This window comes from Siphateles boraxobius, unplaced genomic scaffold (assembly GCF_051911475.1).
Source record: "Siphateles boraxobius isolate OS27281-9 unplaced genomic scaffold, OSU_SipBor_1 53, whole genome shotgun sequence".
Lineage (NCBI taxonomy): Eukaryota > Metazoa > Chordata > Actinopteri > Cypriniformes > Leuciscidae > Siphateles > Siphateles boraxobius.
Genome location: NW_027509175.1, coordinates 14104347 through 14122055, shown reverse-complemented (window position 1 = coordinate 14122055; position 17709 = coordinate 14104347). Strand labels below are relative to the sequence as shown.

General features: G+C 39.0%; 1 protein-coding gene across 1 annotated transcript; it reads left to right on the top strand.

The window, feature by feature from the left end:
* The first annotated feature begins 981 nt into the window (after positions 1 to 981).
* Positions 982 to 11475, top strand: LOC143714306 (sodium/potassium-transporting ATPase subunit alpha-1-like). The gene is made up of 22 exons (XM_077205456.1): positions 982 to 1341; positions 4926 to 5045; positions 5140 to 5199; positions 5312 to 5515; positions 5614 to 5727; positions 5810 to 5944; positions 6036 to 6153; positions 6235 to 6503; positions 6633 to 6941; positions 7325 to 7459; positions 7542 to 7740; positions 7825 to 8000; positions 8089 to 8225; positions 8313 to 8463; positions 9105 to 9273; positions 9359 to 9513; positions 9604 to 9727; positions 9856 to 10001; positions 10084 to 10214; positions 10290 to 10391; positions 10769 to 10860; positions 11233 to 11475. The coding sequence occupies exons 1-22, from the start codon at positions 1330 to 1332 to the stop codon at positions 11259 to 11261; spliced, it is 3087 nt and encodes a 1028-aa protein (XP_077061571.1). The 5' UTR covers positions 982 to 1329; the 3' UTR covers positions 11262 to 11475.
* Positions 11476 to 17709: the final 6234 nt, after the last annotated feature.

The following is a 17709-nucleotide window of genomic DNA, read 5'->3' as shown; positions in this document are numbered from 1 at the left end:
AAGAAACACAGGCACAACACGTGATCGGGCACATCAGAATTCACTACTATCACTAGAGGGCGTTCTTCTAGTCTAAAATTAGGGGGTGACATGATAGTTTCCATGACAACACATTCATAGGCTAGAGCCCACAGCTTGTAAATAAAATTCAAGATATTTTTAGCTCCCCTACTTTGAAGATGCAGTCTCCAACAGGCTGGTCAATTTCCATCATCAACACACACTATACATGTGTTTAATGAGCATAATCCCTCTAATGAAGATAATCCTGAAAACCATACATAATGACCATGAAACAAGATCAAAACTAGCTTAAATTAGTGTATGGTATCTTAATACTATACTAACCCATATAAATGAGTAAATGCAACAACATTCACATTATTTACAGTGAACAAAAGCTTTTTAATTTGCTAAATGTATTTTTCTAACAACATCGCACTAGTAGGTTGACTCAGACAATGAAAAACCAAGCAAGTCGTGATTTTTAGACTGATTAATTAACATCATAAACATGATTACTTTCGCTTTTCTAAGCACATACCACAAATAGAAGGCCAATAGTTAATAGTTTAATTGTAAATAGTTTAATACTTTTTTACTGTTAATAGTAAATAGTTTAAACCTTTTGAACACATTTAACCAGGTTTGCGTGCAACCATGTAGTGATTAAAGAGATGAAAATCATAGATAAACTGGATTCTAGATGGTCTGGTACCATCTCAGACCATCTAGACCATCTCAGACCTGCAGTAAGCCAGCTAGGTGGTCAAGCTGGTTTTCTGAGCATGACCAGCTAGAAAGAATGTTGTAAAACACAGCTATAATCTCAAACTGGATTTTCTAACAGGGTAATAACTTTCAAGAGATTTCAAGGGGCTTCTTAACTGGCATTTCATAAAGATAAGATCAAACAAACAAGGTATCTTCATTCTGATATGTTTTTTTTTCAACGTGATCAAAGTTCAGAGGTGAAAGTCTGACACAATCCCCGGATTGTGTCAGACTTTTACCTCTGAACTATTTGATCTCGTTGAAAAAAGATCTAGCCTCCTCTGCAGACCACGCCCCTTTCCTCCGCGTTACCATGACAATCCGGGCAGACGTCACAGTGAAAAACCCCACGGTATATATAGGCATTGAACGTTCAGAGACTGTAACGCGGCTTGGATGCGTGTCCGGGTTGAACAAGTCCAGCGGTGACCAAGGAAAAAAAGCTCAGAAAAAAAAAGGAAAAGGGATTGGGGACTTTTAATTTGTTGTTTTTAAAGAAAACTTGGATTTTTCTTTTGGAAACTCAGGTGGACGTTTTTAACCAAAAGAAGCAAAATGGGACGAGGAGTAAGTGTGAACGTGTTTTGTCGTTTAATGTTTAAAGGCTGTTTTGGAATTTCCATGTTCAAACAGGTTGTTTCAAAGTAATTCGAATGTTTTGATAAAGAGCTCCAAATGGCTCCCCAGAGCGCGAGACTTCCGCAGTTCGAATATTAAAATTAGTTGGTTTAAATGAATGAAATGTGCGTGAGGGCTCGTCAAAACCATGTAAAGTCTGTATTCTCGGATGGAGCAACAGGTTTTAGGTCTGTGGCTTTAAAAAAAGAGTCAAGCACCCCTTTAAGATTTTCTTGATTCAGTACAAAGATTTCAGGAATGTAGAGCACAAACTTCCTCCTGTATGGCCGCGATGTTGTACGGCCTATTTGTCGAAGCAGATAAAGTCAGTCTCGTGACTTTTATATTGCTGAACTAATAAGAGAACAGCCAAGTGTAACCCTTATGTTTAGCATCTCTGAGAAAAATCTTCAGATTTTTACCTTTACATTTCTAGCTTGGCCGAAAACGTGTTTCTGACTGACGAAACCTCGAGATACATTGTAACAATCTAACCGCGTAAATCTCGAAATGGAACGCCGCGCTTAGTTTAAATATTCCGTGTCGGACCTGTAGATACATAGTTACAAAATATTGACATACATCCACTTAACAGTCTAAATATCCCTTTAAAACGTTATTAAAATATGACTATTCATGGAACTCCTACACAAGATAAACAGTTAACTCCTTTTACCACGAGCTATTTCGCCAAACTACTACATTTAAAACTATGAGATTATTAAAAACCTCGAAATGAGCGGGACGCGTAGTTTAACTATTTGAAGTACAAATGTAATGGCGTGATGTTGTGGTTCATGTTTTGTCTCTGACCGTACAGTAACACCAAGTAAACCGTGTCACATTTGAGGGTGTAGCTGACACGATAAAGTTGTCTCGTGTTAGGGACTAGTTATCATCGCGTCTGTTTGTCATCTTTATCTCGGGGTGAGTAGGTTCAACAAATGCTTGACTTAAAATAAATGGGGGCACCGTTTTTGTGTCTCCTGCGATCAAGGTGAATTGATATTAATCGAAAGTAAATTATATTCTGAAGCTGTAAAATATCTCATGTGTTCACATTTCCATTTCTTTCATTTCTCTTTTCACATTCACACATAGTCTTATGATTTGCTTCCTGTAGGGTTCATCAAATCCTAATATGATTCCAGTATGCATTGCATAAAAGCTGAATACCACTCCCTAATGTGAGGCTCTGAGCACCAGTGTAAATGTAAATTATGCATTCAGTCCCAGGATGCTTCATGTGATGGAGAGCAAACAACCATCCGCATGTTTCATCTGGGTTTGGTGCATTGAGCTACGCCCCCAGCCCCATTAAATCTCACCGCAATGGGGCAGATGTCTCGCCTCTGAAGACACTGGGTTGTTCTAGACAAGAGAACGAAATGAAATAACAGCATTTAGTCTATTTTGTGATGTGGGTCGGTCATATTAAAATAAGAATGTGAATTGTTATATACATAATGTAAATGTGCTAATTTAAGTACTGTAGTTGGCATTGTATGGCAGTACCATACACGTATGTCGTGTTACTGTATTCATATACATAGTATTTAAACTATACTGTACGGTACTTTGAAGTATTTAAACTATACTGTACAGTACTTTGAAGTATTTAAACTATACTGTACGGTACTTTGAAGTTAGGGTAAAATATTGTTTCATGCATAAATGTTAGTATACTGTGTGTTTTACGACCAGCATCAGGTGTTGACCACAGCTGTGTACTCGCTCCCCCGAGTGTGTATATAAGTTAAGGCTGTGATTCCGTCTGTGAAGGGTTTAACATTCTTTCCATTCATCGGTCACTCTGTGTTAGTGAGACCTTTTGTCATTGACAATCCTATCTTACAGAGGCTGCTGACCCCGACAGGCTGTCTCAGGGCCCCCTTACCTTTTTTGGTACTATGAGTATAGTAACATGCATTAACCTCCATTGTGAAACGTTGCGTTTCCTCCACGAATAGAGAAAGAAATAACTTTCCAGAATGCATAGATGTTTATCTTGACATTTTAAAACTATATTGGGGTCCAAAAGTCTCAGACTACATTGAAAATCTGTACTTTTTACTGTAAATTTATGCTAAAAAATATTATCTTTGATGGCAGGTTGGGTATTAAAATGCAAACTCTTGGACCCCACTGTACTTTTTGTTAATTTTCTATCCGTGCTCCTAAACTGAAATGAGCTTATGAAAAGCTGTAGTTTAGCACTAATTGACCCTTTGACTGGTGTGGAGGAGTTTGTATACCATGTTTTCTTTTCACCCTCCTCTGTTCATTCGCCACTTGTGAAACAAAGAGTGTTGGGTCTGACACGTGACTTAACCCATTCACAGGTCTAGAGGTGTGGCTCTGTTTCCAATGGCAACAGGGCAAAGTCCCAGTATGATAGGGCTGATATGCATGACCGATTTTGGCTTATGTGCAAGGTAGGAAATATTTGGATGAAGATTAGCATCCAACTAGAATATTCTCTCACAAATGTGACCATTTATGAGTTGGTTCTGCCATGGTTGATTAATCTTTCACCCTCTGGCTCACTTTCTTTCAACCTTTTGACATTTTCCATACACATGTGCAAGATGTGAAAGGAGCTCATATGACTGGGCATAAGCAGACGAGAAAGAGCGCTGAAGTAAACTGTCATGTTCAGTTGAGCACTACAGGTCTTTGTTAGTGGCCACTTTCATCAGCTGTTGCTTTCATGTACAAAAAATATACAGTCCGATGTACTTGCAGATTTATATCAGGACCTGCCAAAAACCAAAAACAAATAGATTCCTGCTGAATATCTTTGTAAGATGATCCGTAGTCATCAAAGATGTAAATTGTATGTTAATGGACTATGTCTATGATGCCACAAAGTTAGATAGTTTGATTAGATTAGATTGTAGGTTAGATATTTTCTGAAACTAGACTCTTTTACTGTCTTTATGTGCTCATACATGCTGTGGACTTTTCTCTTTTCAGTATACTGAAAATGGTATAATTAGATATTTATTCAGTACATTGACGCATCATATTTCAAACAAAGCGCCTGTTGACTACTGAGCTGACTGAAAATGACAATCAACTTGGTTCAAATGCAAACTAGCAATCGCATGCTTTATACTTAAGTGATTCATTTAACGGCTCATGTGCTTGCCTAGACAATGAGTCACCTATTGTATTCACAGAATGCAGTTGTGATAAGAACTGTTGCTTAACACTAGTAGAGGTCACTTGGTTAATTGTCCTTCAAGTTAAATGTTAATTACTACACATTTGGATAGTGCAGTTAGCACTACGTTACCGCTTGCTAATATTTTGCATGCCTCTCTTGCACGCATAAGTTGGATAATACCAGTTTCTTGTGGATTTACAGGTACATCCTAAAAAACAATCCCGTCAATAAATGTTAGCAGTTAAAAATTACAGTCTTGCATTACACTTTGTGATTTCTGAATTGATTTGACAGATTATAGTAGTTGCATACGTTTTAAGAAAAATACTATTGTTAATGTTTGTTTTTGCCTGATCCACCACAGGAAGGCCGAGAACAATATGAACTGGCGGCCACCTCTGAGCAGGGGGGCAAAAAGTCAAAGCCCAAGGGCAAGAAAGAGAAGGATAAAGACATGGATGAACTCAAAAAAGAGGTGGACTTGGTAAGTCTGTTTAGTGATTCAAAACACTTGTTGGCAAAACTATTACAGTAGTCTTTGTACGATGGTAAAATGTTATTTTTTTGCACTGTTGTAGGATGATCACAAACTGTCCCTGGATGAACTCAATAGGAAATATGGCACTGATTTAAACAAGGTAAATCTGATTCAGTACTGGATTTGAAATTAAAGATTGACTGTTTTTGAAGTGTAATAATGGCATAAAGCTCTGTCTGGATCTTCATTGTCTAACCTATCTCGTTCTCCAGGGATTGTCAGTCGCTCGTGCTAAGGAGATCTTGGAACGTGATGGACCCAATGCTTTGACTCCTCCTCCAACAACCCCAGAATGGGTCAAGTTCTGCAAGCAGCTCTTTGGAGGATTCTCAACTCTCCTGTGGATTGGAGCCATCCTTTGTTTTCTTGCCTACGGCATCCTAGCGGCCTCCGAGGACGAACCTGCCAATGATAACGTAAGGAGAAAACCCTGTTTGTGTTTCTTAAGGGTATGCCTTTTAAGTTAACGTTGTTCTAGCCGTACCCCTAATGTCTCCTCTGTTATCCTGTGCAGTTGTATCTGGGTATTGTGCTCTCTGCTGTTGTAATGATCACTGGATGTTTCTCATACTATCAAGAGGCCAAGAGCTCCAAGATCATGGACTCTTTCAAGAACCTTGTCCCTCAGGTACTGACAATAATCCTTCCATATTATCAGGATCTTTTTATTTTCTTTAGGGGTGTTAAGTGAATTTCCACTTTGTCCGTAGCAAGCCTTAGTTATCCGTGATGGTGAGAAGAATAATATCAATGCTGAAGAAGTTGTGGTTGGAGATCTCGTGGAAGTCAAAGGTGGTGACAGAATTCCTGCTGATCTGCGCATCATTTCTGCTCATGGATGCAAAGTGAAGTACCATTTTAAATCATGGTGAAATGTCTTCTTCATTGGCACATTCCATCTCTACAAGGAATTACAAACAATCTTGTCCTTTCCAGGTGGACAACTCCTCCCTCACTGGCGAATCTGAGCCCCAGAGTCGTACTCCTGACTTCTCCAATGACAACCCACTTGAGACCAGGAATATTGCGTTCTTCTCTACCAACTGTGTTGAAGGTACATAAAATGAAACCCATGGTAGTCAAATTTGTGTTTGTTAAAAGTAGCCATTTTCATTGGAATTTGTTTTGCTTGTAGGTACTGCCAGAGGAGTCGTCATTAACACTGGTGACCGCACTGTCATGGGTCGTATCGCCACTCTTGCTTCTGGTCTTGAAGTTGGTCGCACTCCCATCTCTATTGAGATTGAGCACTTCATCCACATAATCACTGGTGTAGCTGTCTTCCTGGGCGTGTCCTTCTTTGTCCTCTCTCTGATCCTTGGATATTCTTGGCTGGAAGCTGTTATCTTCCTTATTGGTATCATTGTTGCTAACGTGCCAGAGGGTCTCTTGGCTACTGTAACTGTAAGTGCCAGAATAATTGCATTTGTGTAGTTGCAGAACAATAATAGCTTGGATTATTTGTAATATCAAATATAGATGAACCGCTTTATCCATTTATCTAATACTCTTTAATCTTTTTGTTACTTCCAGGTGTGCTTAACTCTGACTGCCAAACGTATGGCAAAGAAGAACTGCCTGGTTAAGAATCTGGAAGCCGTGGAGACTCTTGGCTCGACCTCCACCATCTGCTCTGACAAGACTGGAACTTTGACCCAGAACCGAATGACTGTCGCTCACATGTGGTTTGACAACCAGATTCATGAAGCAGACACCACTGAGAACCAGAGTGGAACCTCGTTTGACAGGAGCTCTGCTACTTGGGCCGCCCTCGCACGTGTCGCCGGTCTGTGCAACCGTGCCGTCTTCCTTGCTGAGCAAGAAAGTATTGCAATTCTTAAGGTCTGTGTTGATACTTTGTCAGGCTGTAAAATCTTTTGACAGACCTTCACAAAGTAGTTTTGCATGTTACTGACGCCATTGGAGAGTTGTTTACTATTTGCTGGCCACGTTTGTCTGCTTGTGCTTAGTTCTGCTGTTTGCCTCCAGGGATTGTTTTAGCTCCTTGAGCTCCCTTGAGCTTTTTACTGGAACAGTGTTTCCCTGTAAACACCCTCCAATTTCTGCCAATTCTGACTTGTTTTATAATGGGACTAATTTGTTGGACTGTTACCTCAAATTAAACTGCAAACGGCTTGCATTTGCTCGAACATCCAAGCAGTCTTTCTTAACATGCAACAGACAGACTGTTTCTTATTCTCACGCTTTCCTGTTTCCTCTCACAGAGAGACGTGGCTGGTGACGCCTCCGAATCTGCCCTGCTGAAGTGTATCGAGCTCTGCTGTGGATCGGTGAAAGAGATGAGAGAAAAATACAACAAGATTGCAGAGATCCCATTCAACTCTACCAACAAATACCAGGTAAAGCCATCTCCTGCTTGGGGCTTTAAGTCTTTGGATAAATTTATGATTTCTTACACTTTTTGTCTGTGGACCTTTTTAGCTATCCATCCACAAGAACATCAATAGCAATAAAACTGAAACCAATCACCTGCTGGTAATGAAAGGTGCACCTGAGAGGATTCTGGACAGGTGCACTTCTATTTTGATCCAAGGAAAAGAGCAGCCACTTGACGATGAGATGAGGGACGCCTTCCAGAATGCATACTTGGAACTTGGTGGCCTTGGAGAAAGAGTACTTGGTAATTTAGTTTTATTTTTTTATACCGTTTCTAAACTATGCATGCCCATTCTACACTTTTCTTCAACATGTTGATTCTCCACAGGATTCTGCCACTTCAACCTTCCTGATGAACAGTTTCCTGAGGATTTCCAGTTTGATACAGAAGAGGTGAACTTCCCCACTGAGAACCTTTGCTTCATTGGCCTGATGTCCATGATTGATCCTCCTCGTGCTGCTGTACCAGATGCTGTGGGAAAGTGCAGGAGTGCTGGAATCAAGGTATGTCATAGTCATTGCGAATAACTGCTTGTCTCGATGTAACAATCAGAAACATTTTGATTTTTTAAATTCAAAATCGCACTTCTAGGTTATCATGGTTACTGGTGATCATCCAATCACAGCAAAGGCCATTGCCAAGGGAGTTGGTATCATCTCTGAGGGCAACGAGACCGTTGAAGACATTGCTGCTCGCTTGAACATTCCTATTAATGAGGTCAACCCAAGGTAACGAGTTCCTCCTCCTTGACCTGAATATTTTTGTCTGGATATTTATTGCGTTTAGTTTTTCATTTAATTTAATGTTCTTTGAAGGGATGCCAAGGCTTGTGTTATCCATGGTGGTGACCTGAAGGATCTGACCCCTGAGCAATTAGATGACATCTTGAAGTACCACACAGAAATTGTGTTTGCCAGAACTTCTCCTCAGCAGAAGCTGATTATCGTTGAAGGCTGCCAGAGACAGGTTAGTCGTCATTACGATCTCAGATCAATCAAAACTTCACCAGGTTGTTTTGATAAGATAAGAGGTAAATACTTGACCTGGCTATTACAACTTCTAGTACAACCAGATTCCAGCATCAAGTAACTTCTGCCCACACTGAACATATTTGAAGTCTAGTCTAATATGGCAGTGGCTCAGTGGTTCATGTAGGTTGTCTACAAACCGAAAGTTTGGTGGTTCGATCCCCGGTTCCACCTGACCAAGTGTCGAGGTGTCCATGAGCAAGACAACTAACTCCAGCTGCTCCCGACGAGCTGGCTGGCTGGATGGCGCATGGCTGACACAGCCGTCGGCGTCGGTGTGTGAATGAGTGAGTGAATGGGTGAATGTGAGGCAAATATGTAAAGCGCTTTGGTGTCCATTGGGTCTGTGAAAGTGCTATATAAATGCAGTCCATTTACCATTTTACCATTTAATATAAAGCTACGAGAAGCAGGATTTTGGATTAGTGAGATTTAACTGTTGGTGCAGCAACCCAGCATGACACAACAGCAGTAGAAACCAAAGGATTGACAAAATGGCTTGTTGCATTCATAGTTGGTTAGGACAAGTACTTAGGTGTGTCGTGGCATGGTGTAAGATTAATTTGTGTTTGTCCACAGGGCGCCATTGTAGCCGTAACTGGTGATGGTGTCAATGATTCTCCTGCTCTGAAGAAGGCTGACATTGGTGTGGCTATGGGTATTGCTGGATCTGATGTTTCCAAACAGGCTGCTGACATGATCCTTCTGGATGACAACTTTGCCTCAATTGTCACTGGCGTAGAAGAAGGTATGCTGTTATTGGGGACTTAATTGACAGAGGAATTATACAGATTACTTTAAGACTTAATCCTCAAATGTGTCTTCCACTTTAGGGCGTCTGATCTTTGACAATTTGAAGAAGTCCATTGCCTACACCCTGACCAGTAACATCCCTGAGATCACTCCCTTCCTCTTCTTCATCATTGCCAACATCCCTCTTCCTTTGGGTACAGTCACCATTCTCTGCATTGACCTGGGAACAGATATGGTAAGCCCCACACTTGACTAGTAATTATTTCTTTGATTGGCAAGCCAAATTACGTGGTTGCATAAATGCCATTGTCCTCTTATCTTGAAGGTTCCTGCTATCTCATTGGCCTACGAAGCTGCTGAGAGTGACATCATGAAGCGTCAACCCAGAAACCCAAAGACTGATAAACTTGTAAACGAGAGACTCATTAGCATAGCCTACGGTCAGATCGGTAAGAGTTCATATTTTATTAGTATAAACGGTCATTTTGTGCAGTCCCTTTTCTCTGCGTCCCTGGTGCAAAGCAGTTGCGTAAAGAAGTTGGATGATTGAATCTCCTTGCTTCTGCTTTCTCCACAGGTATGATTCAAGCTCTGGCCGGGTTCTTCACGTATTTTGTCATCTTGGCTGAAAATGGCTTCCTGCCATCGACATTGCTGGGCATTCGAGTGTTTTGGGACGACAAATACATCAACGACCTGGAGGACAGTTATGGCCAGCAATGGGTGAGTGTTTTCAATCATCCAATGTTCAAGTCATTCAGTTTTTCCACAGTCTCATCTGAACTCATGTTCTTGGCCATCTTAGACGTACGAGCAGAGGAAGATTGTGGAGTTCACATGCCACACAGCCTTCTTCACCAGTATTGTAATAGTACAATGGGCTGATTTGATCATCTGCAAGACCAGAAGAAACTCAGTCTTCCAGCAAGGAATGAAGTAAGTAGATGGCCTATTATTTGTCCTAATTTGATTTGCTCAAAATGGATATAAAGTAACTGTTGTTCTTTGCAGGAATAAGATTCTCATCTTTGGACTGTTTGAAGAAACGGCTCTGGCTGCTTTCCTGTCCTACTGCCCAGGCATGGATGTCGCTCTCAGAATGTATCCATTGAAGTAAGTCTTGCAACATTTTGGGGTCATTTGTTGTTCATTTTTCTTAAATGTAAGAATAGTTTTATAGTGTTTTCTTTCTTTGCAAACAGTTTATGTAGCACATTACATGTATTATATAAAACCTTTGCCATTTATGCCATGGTGGCTTTACGGTTTTATTTGTAAAATTTTGTTGCATTAATTTACTTACTAATATTTTCCATGCAAGTCACTAAACTCTTGTTTTTGGTGACAATCAATGTTAAATCAATTTTGAGGGGAAAATGTATTTTGTTGAGAGAGTTTATCGAGAAATTGTATTGCTTAAGTAATGCATATCAAACAGCTATAGTCTAGAACAGGTGTGGTTTGTAATTTTGGTACGTTTTCTTCTTTAGACCAAACTGGTGGTTCTGCGCCTTCCCTTACTCACTCCTCATCTTTATTTATGATGAAATCCGAAAACTTATCATTCGACGCAGCCCAGGAGGTAAGAGAATATTTAATTGCACCATGCCTCATAACATCGGAGATCATTTTTATTTGCATAATGAGGTAAATCTTGTTTTTCAAAACCTAGTTAGTAATTTAAATCATTTAAAGATTTCTGTTGACTCCATCTGCCACCTCGGATGGATTTTTTCATGTTGCAATGCATTCTGAGATTGTCTTAGTGAAGAACATATGTGATTGAGCCCAGTGTTTAACTTGAAATGCTGCCTAGGTCACTAGGTTTAGGTAAAGAACTAATGTTTTTCAGTTAAATAAAGTTGAAGTTTATATGAACAGGATATACAGATTAGAGTTTACATGCATGCAATTGTCCTGCTAAACTAATTTCAATTTTATATCTTTGTCATAGGTTGGGTGGAGAGGGAGACATACTATTAAAGCATCCAGTCTGCATCACACAAGTTTATTTGCATGGTTGTCTTGCTGCTCGGAATTTTATCCTCTGTAATTTGGATGTTTTTATATAGGGAATGCTTGATACAAACACTGAGATCGTGAACCAAGACATTGCGTGCCTTGTTTCCAAAGCCGGACCAATTTTATACATGTTTTTAAAAGTGTTATATAAAAATAAACTTGCAGTCAGGTCCCACATTTGTGTCATTTCCTTGTTTTTCATTTCTAAGTTTTTTTTATGTGTAAAAGTGCTCGGAGCTTGAGTGCATGCCCAGAATGCCCCTGTTTGTTTGGTACTCTTGGTGCTTTACCTTTATATGTAACCCTTTCAAAAATGTACCATGATAACCATAGTTTTAACCAAAATATAATTGTTGAAGCATTTATTGTTACTGCTGTAAAAGTAAAAAATGCATGGAATGACATTAAAACAATGGAAGATGTTTTCAGAAAACCCAATAACCTTAATCATAGTAACTTTGGTGAAAAATTATGATGTGGTTACCATGGTAAATTATTATTATTATTTTTATAACTTAAAGGTAAACCTCATTAGTTTAGTGCACGAGTTTTAATGTCGGGAAGGGAAAGCAACTCTTGCCTTGCCTCTGCAAACCTTCTGTCCATTTCAACAGCCTCTGCTACTGAAAAATAACATTTTCCAGTGCAACATCCTCCTTAATGAGAGTGGGTGTGTTTTAAACGGGTTTGGAAAGTGTAATCCAGGTCTCAAACCTGAAGGAAACTGTAGATTAACTTCTCTCCACCCAGTCTACTGAGATCTGGCACGGAAACACGTCCAAAAAGGTTCCAGTCAAATTATTTAGATTCAGAATCAACAGGGCAGGGAAAGGTATTGACCAATTTATTTATTTTTTTTTTTTTACTTTATTAATGACTGATACCAACAACTAAAACCAAAAAGTACAATGGCCGATATATGTAGAATCAGTTTTTGCTTTTGATGCAATATCTAAATGGATCTGATCATGCACTACAATAAAAATATACATTGTGAATATAATGTAACGTTTTAGCCATCTAAATAGTCATGCATTTAATTTCTTTTTTTGGAGGGCTATGTCTAACTGTTAATTCTGCATGTTAGGTAAAAAGTTAAGTAATTTATGAAAGTAATTATTTCCCCGGCCTGTCTTGTACTCTGATGAACACTTGTAAATGCATCTTCTTCTTTTCTTTTTTTTTTTTTTAGAGAGAGAGATGCATAAATTGTTTTTTGACTTAACATTGAAGAACCGATCATGTAGATGAGTAAATATCGGTGAAACCTATTATGTGTGCAGATATGCAGACAAGTATTCTTAAACGCTTCCATCTTCAGTGATTTTGAGCAAGTAGCATGAGTCTTCCACATCGTGTATTAGGCCCACCTTCCCTTGTTCTCTCTCTCTCTCTCTCTCGCTGTTTTTGACTCGATGAGCTTTATCTTCAGATGATGGGTCCGGGTTAACAGCTCAATCTCCCTGAGGTGCATATCTGTTTCCCAGGGAACTTTGGCTGGGGGCCATGCTGGGAAAATGTGGTCGGGTGGGTTTGAGACTGGAGAGGGATTGTGAATTTCAAGCCTGGATGAGCTTGAATTGTTTTCTGTTGAGTAACAGCTATTTTATCTCTCAAATGAGGCTGTTGAAACTGCATTTCCCTTTCATGTGTTTTATTTGGGTTCATAGGATGCCGGTTGATAGTTTAATTACCCGCAATTAACTCGCAGTTCATTCCATTGCCCACGAAAAGATGCGCCATTAAACGTGATAGTATGTGTTCTCTATGTTTTGAAGTATCCGCTCCACCCGCTGAGAAAAGCTCAGTTTGTGCTTTTTCCTGAGACGCAAGGTTATAACAAGCTGTTTGACCCTTTTCATTCAACTTTTCCACCGATTACGTAACATACAAAGTGTGAGTTGAGGCACAAGGACAGTTTTTAAACTATTAACTAACTGCCATTCGCTCCGAGTCAAAGTTGCTCTTCCACCAAAAGGGTGAATGGCGGGAAATCATCTGGGACTTTCAGCCCAAAATCAAAGAAATTATAGCTTGCATAAAGAAAGTCCTAATTTTAGGAACCAGTAAATGTGCGTTGTTTTCATAAAAAAAAACTCTTTCCCCAGTTCTCAGTAGCTACTGTAATTCTCTTTAATTATTACAAAAATACAGCTGTAAGTATTTGCATTCACATACTGGGGGAAGTGAAGCTGATTTTAATAAAATAAAATAAAAGTCCAATACAATCTTAATGGACCAGCCATTTCTGCATGATGTAGTATCGTTAATGTTTCCCCTGATTTACCTTCCTGTTTAACGTTATGCTTTCTGTTAATGAATCATTTCCATTACTCCCAATCAATCAATGGCAGATACTGGTGAAGTATTCTCTAGGGTGAGTGGTCAGGGCAAGGTCACTGCAGACACAAAAAAACAAAAAACAGAATGAATCAAATTTTTCTGGACTGGAATAATTGCATACCAAAAGCGAGGAGAGAATTTTGTTCAGTTTGTACCAACCATGTTTATTCATGTTGCTGTGTTGCTGCATGATTTTTGCATGACTTTCACGTGACTTTACATTTAAAAACTAGGTTGTTCTCTGATGTGTTTGGTCTGTTAGGAAAAACCATTTAGGAGAGCCTGGAAATAAACTCTCCTCAAAGCAACAGAGCCTCCAGCTTTAATGTTTGAAGCCCCCTCAACAGTGGGCAGACGTGCATGTCACAAAAATCTAATTAAATCCATTAAAAATGAAGCTTGTTGATCATTTTAGCCCATTGAAACATGTTGTATTTGCAGAACCCAAATGTGATTGTATGAGAATGAAGACTGTTATGACAAAGCCAATAAAGCAGACTTTTTATCATGTATCTTGGAAGCATTGATTCAGATATTTCTGAGTGTGTGTGTGTGTGTGTGTGTGTGTATATAGACAGTAAAACAAGGGCCCTGGAGTCTCGTGCATAGTCAGTTTGCTAATGCACATTCCCCACTAACTTCTGCTGAAAGCCTTAATGGAGCGTGTCGAGGCCTGGGATTGGGTTAATTTTACAGCACATTCAGAACAACAAACTCGGGCACATCATTAGTAATAGAGTCAGTAAACAACATCACAAAATAGATTTATCTGGATGAATATGTGAGAATGTCATGCCATGAAGTACTTCATAAATATCTTCCCATCCAAACATGGAAAAAGTCACAAAATTGGCCCAAGTGAAAAGAGTCTCTGTTCTGGTTTCCTTCAATGTGTGTCTGGGATTTTTCCACCAAGTGCATATGGAAAAAACGATGAACACGCTGCCATGACTATACAAAACACACCATGGATCCAAATTATGGTTTACAGCACAGTGTTGTTTTCAAATTCACTTTCTATTCATCAAGCATCCATTAACATGCATCCTCAAGGAAATGATTGTCGGTCGGAACAGGGCTTAAACAAGATCCATGAAAGCGTTTCTCATTGATAAAGTGAAGCAAAGACAAAAATTAATCCAAAGCATCCAGCTGCAGTCCTTCATCAAACTTCTCTATGCCATTATGAGCCGGGACTAGCCAAAGCCTCTATTGAAACGATCAGTCATCTGTCCCAAGAGAGCCACGCGTGTGAGGAAAGAGGCGTTTAATCAACATCTCCAAAACCATCTCTTGTGCTCGGGGAGAGGAGACGTCAATGATGTGATTTAGACTGTGAATAACGCTTACAATATCATAAGGCAAGTTTACAAGTTCAAAATATTGAAGGTAAGACTAACATCAATCTTCCCAAGCAGAGATGAGCTGCAGTTTCGGGCTCTTCCTGTCATTGAGTCTTGATTTAATTAGAGCGGTCTTGCTCTAGCGCTAATTACAAAGCCCACACATCCCATTAGAATTTCTAATGAGCGCTTTCTTTCATGTGCAGGAGTCCAAACAAACACACACCGGCACTTAAGAAGGATGTTTCCTCTGCTCACAGCTTTGATTTAATACTGCACAAAATTAGACAGTGACCGATACACTATATCATTAAACATGAACAAAAACTCTGGCTGAAAACCCTGAAACAGCATCACAAATGTTTCTTTATCAACACTTTTGAATAATAGATTCACAAGCACATTTACTTTGCTAATTTCACACGCTAAAGGACCCGCTGAGGCAAATCAAAAGCGTGATGGCTCAGTCTTTGTAATTTGGCCAAGTACAATTTCTGAGAACCCTCTTAACGCTCTCTTGGAATCGGTTTTCATCCCGCAATTGAAAAGGAAATGTGATTTTAGGAGCATTTCCAGAGGCTGCTGGGGGCAGTGAAGCAGAGAGATGGAGTCTGAGGGCCTGGACTGCACTTTTATGTCTCGTCTAGCTGTAAAAAAAATAAAAAAAATAACTAGCTGTCTATATAGGCAGCATCCTAGCTTAAATGAAATTAATTGAATGCTCACAAATAGCACTTTTTCATACATAGCAGAATTTGACATACATTAACTATAGTCCAATTAAGCATAACATATAAAACAAATAGTCAATTGTGCAAATATCGACATTTAAAAAATTAAAATTTAAAAAATAATCCAACAAATTTCCCCTCATCTTTCATCTTGAATCTTTTTTCGTGCTTTTTTTCCGACAGAGCTTGTCAAAGTGCATTCTGGGATTGAGTTCTCTAATTCCTGCAAACTCGTCGCTTTCGTCACTCGAAGACTGTCGTTCTAACGTTGAAATCGGCCATTCGTGTGAGTTTTTATTACATAGCTTAATGTATATTTGAAGGTATGGAAGCTTATTTGAACCACGGAATAAAAAAAAAAAAAATAATCGCAGCTTTTTATCTCACAATTCTGTCTCAGTTGAAAGTTGCATTTTCAGTTGAATTTGGGGAAACCACTTGAAACAATTGTTGTATTGAGCTATTTCAATTAGTTTTGTTTGATTTGTTCATTGCAAACAGCTGAAAGTCTGTACATTTTGCCAATAAACCTGATTTGTCATGGGGGTTGAATAACTTTGATTACAACTTTATAATGTCAGTTGCAATCAGTTGCAATTCTGACAATTATGAATTCTGCAAGTCTGACTTTTTTTCTCGCGAGTTTATATCTTTTTGAGAAAAGAAAAGACTGACTGATTTTTCAGAATTACGATTTTCAATTCACTTTATATCAATTCACAATTCTGGCTTTATAAAATGCAATCACGACTTTAAATTACGCGAATCTGACTTTATAACTCACAATTCTGAGGAAAATTTGTGCTACAGATGTAACTCACAATTGCGAGAAAAAAAGTTAGAATTGTGAGATAAAAAGTCGCAATTACCATTTTACGTTTTTTATTCAGTTTCGGAAACAAGCTTCCATATCCATATGAAGGAAACTGACTGTGTTCAGAAAAGTTTCGATGTTATTTTCTCTTCATCTTATGTCCATATGATGTGTTTATAGCGTAGCGCTGCTTTGTGTAACCGCTGTATTTCTGCTTTTCCACTTTTGTTCAGAACATCTGCTATTTTTGTTCAGAACATACATGCATAATCATTTATTTGGCTGAGATGTTTGGTTTACCATTTTATAAAACGTTTACACTTTAAAACTTGTTTTTGTCAAAACATACAGCCTATTAAAGTGAAAGTGAAAAAAGCGAAAGTGGCACGTGATGGCCAAGTATGGTAACCCATACTTGGAATTTGACCTCTGCATTTAACCCATCCAAGTAAGTGCACACACATAAGGAGCAGAGTAGTGAGTAGTGAACACACACACACTCACACACACACTGCAAACGTGGATACACACACCCGGAGCAGCGGGCAGCCTTGAGTGGCGCCCGGGGAGCGATTGGGGGTTAGGTGCCTTGCTCAAGGACACCTCAGTCATATTCCTGCCGGTACTGGAATCGAACCAGCAACCTTTGGGTCACCAGTCCAACTCTTTTACCATTAGGCCATAGTTTTGAAACTTTCAAAAGTCATAGTTTTGAAATCATAGTTTTTACAGTCATTTTACAGTTTAGTATCTTATCATAGACATTAATGTTGTTTCAAAACACAATTAGTAGGCTACGTAAACAACAGTTCTATTCTAATATTAACATTTTCCAAAATTATTCAAGAAATTTGAATAAAATTTCCCAAGGTCTGCTCCATGCATGCAAAGCTGCTTTCCGATTTTCATGTTAAAAACTCAAGGCGTAATTCACACTTAAAATGAATATAAATGCATGAAACCATTATGAAAGATCAACCTCACCCCAATGACTTTTTCCTCTGGTTGCTTTTGCTGTGAAATCAACACTGAAATGTATAAACTCAACAGAACTTCAGCAAGTTGCATCTCTGGAGAAAAATCTAAAACGCAAGCTCTGCGATGAAAGTCTGTGTGTTTAATTATTGTTCTGTCCTGAAACACCTGGTACCAGTTTTCACACAGTCCCCAGATTCATA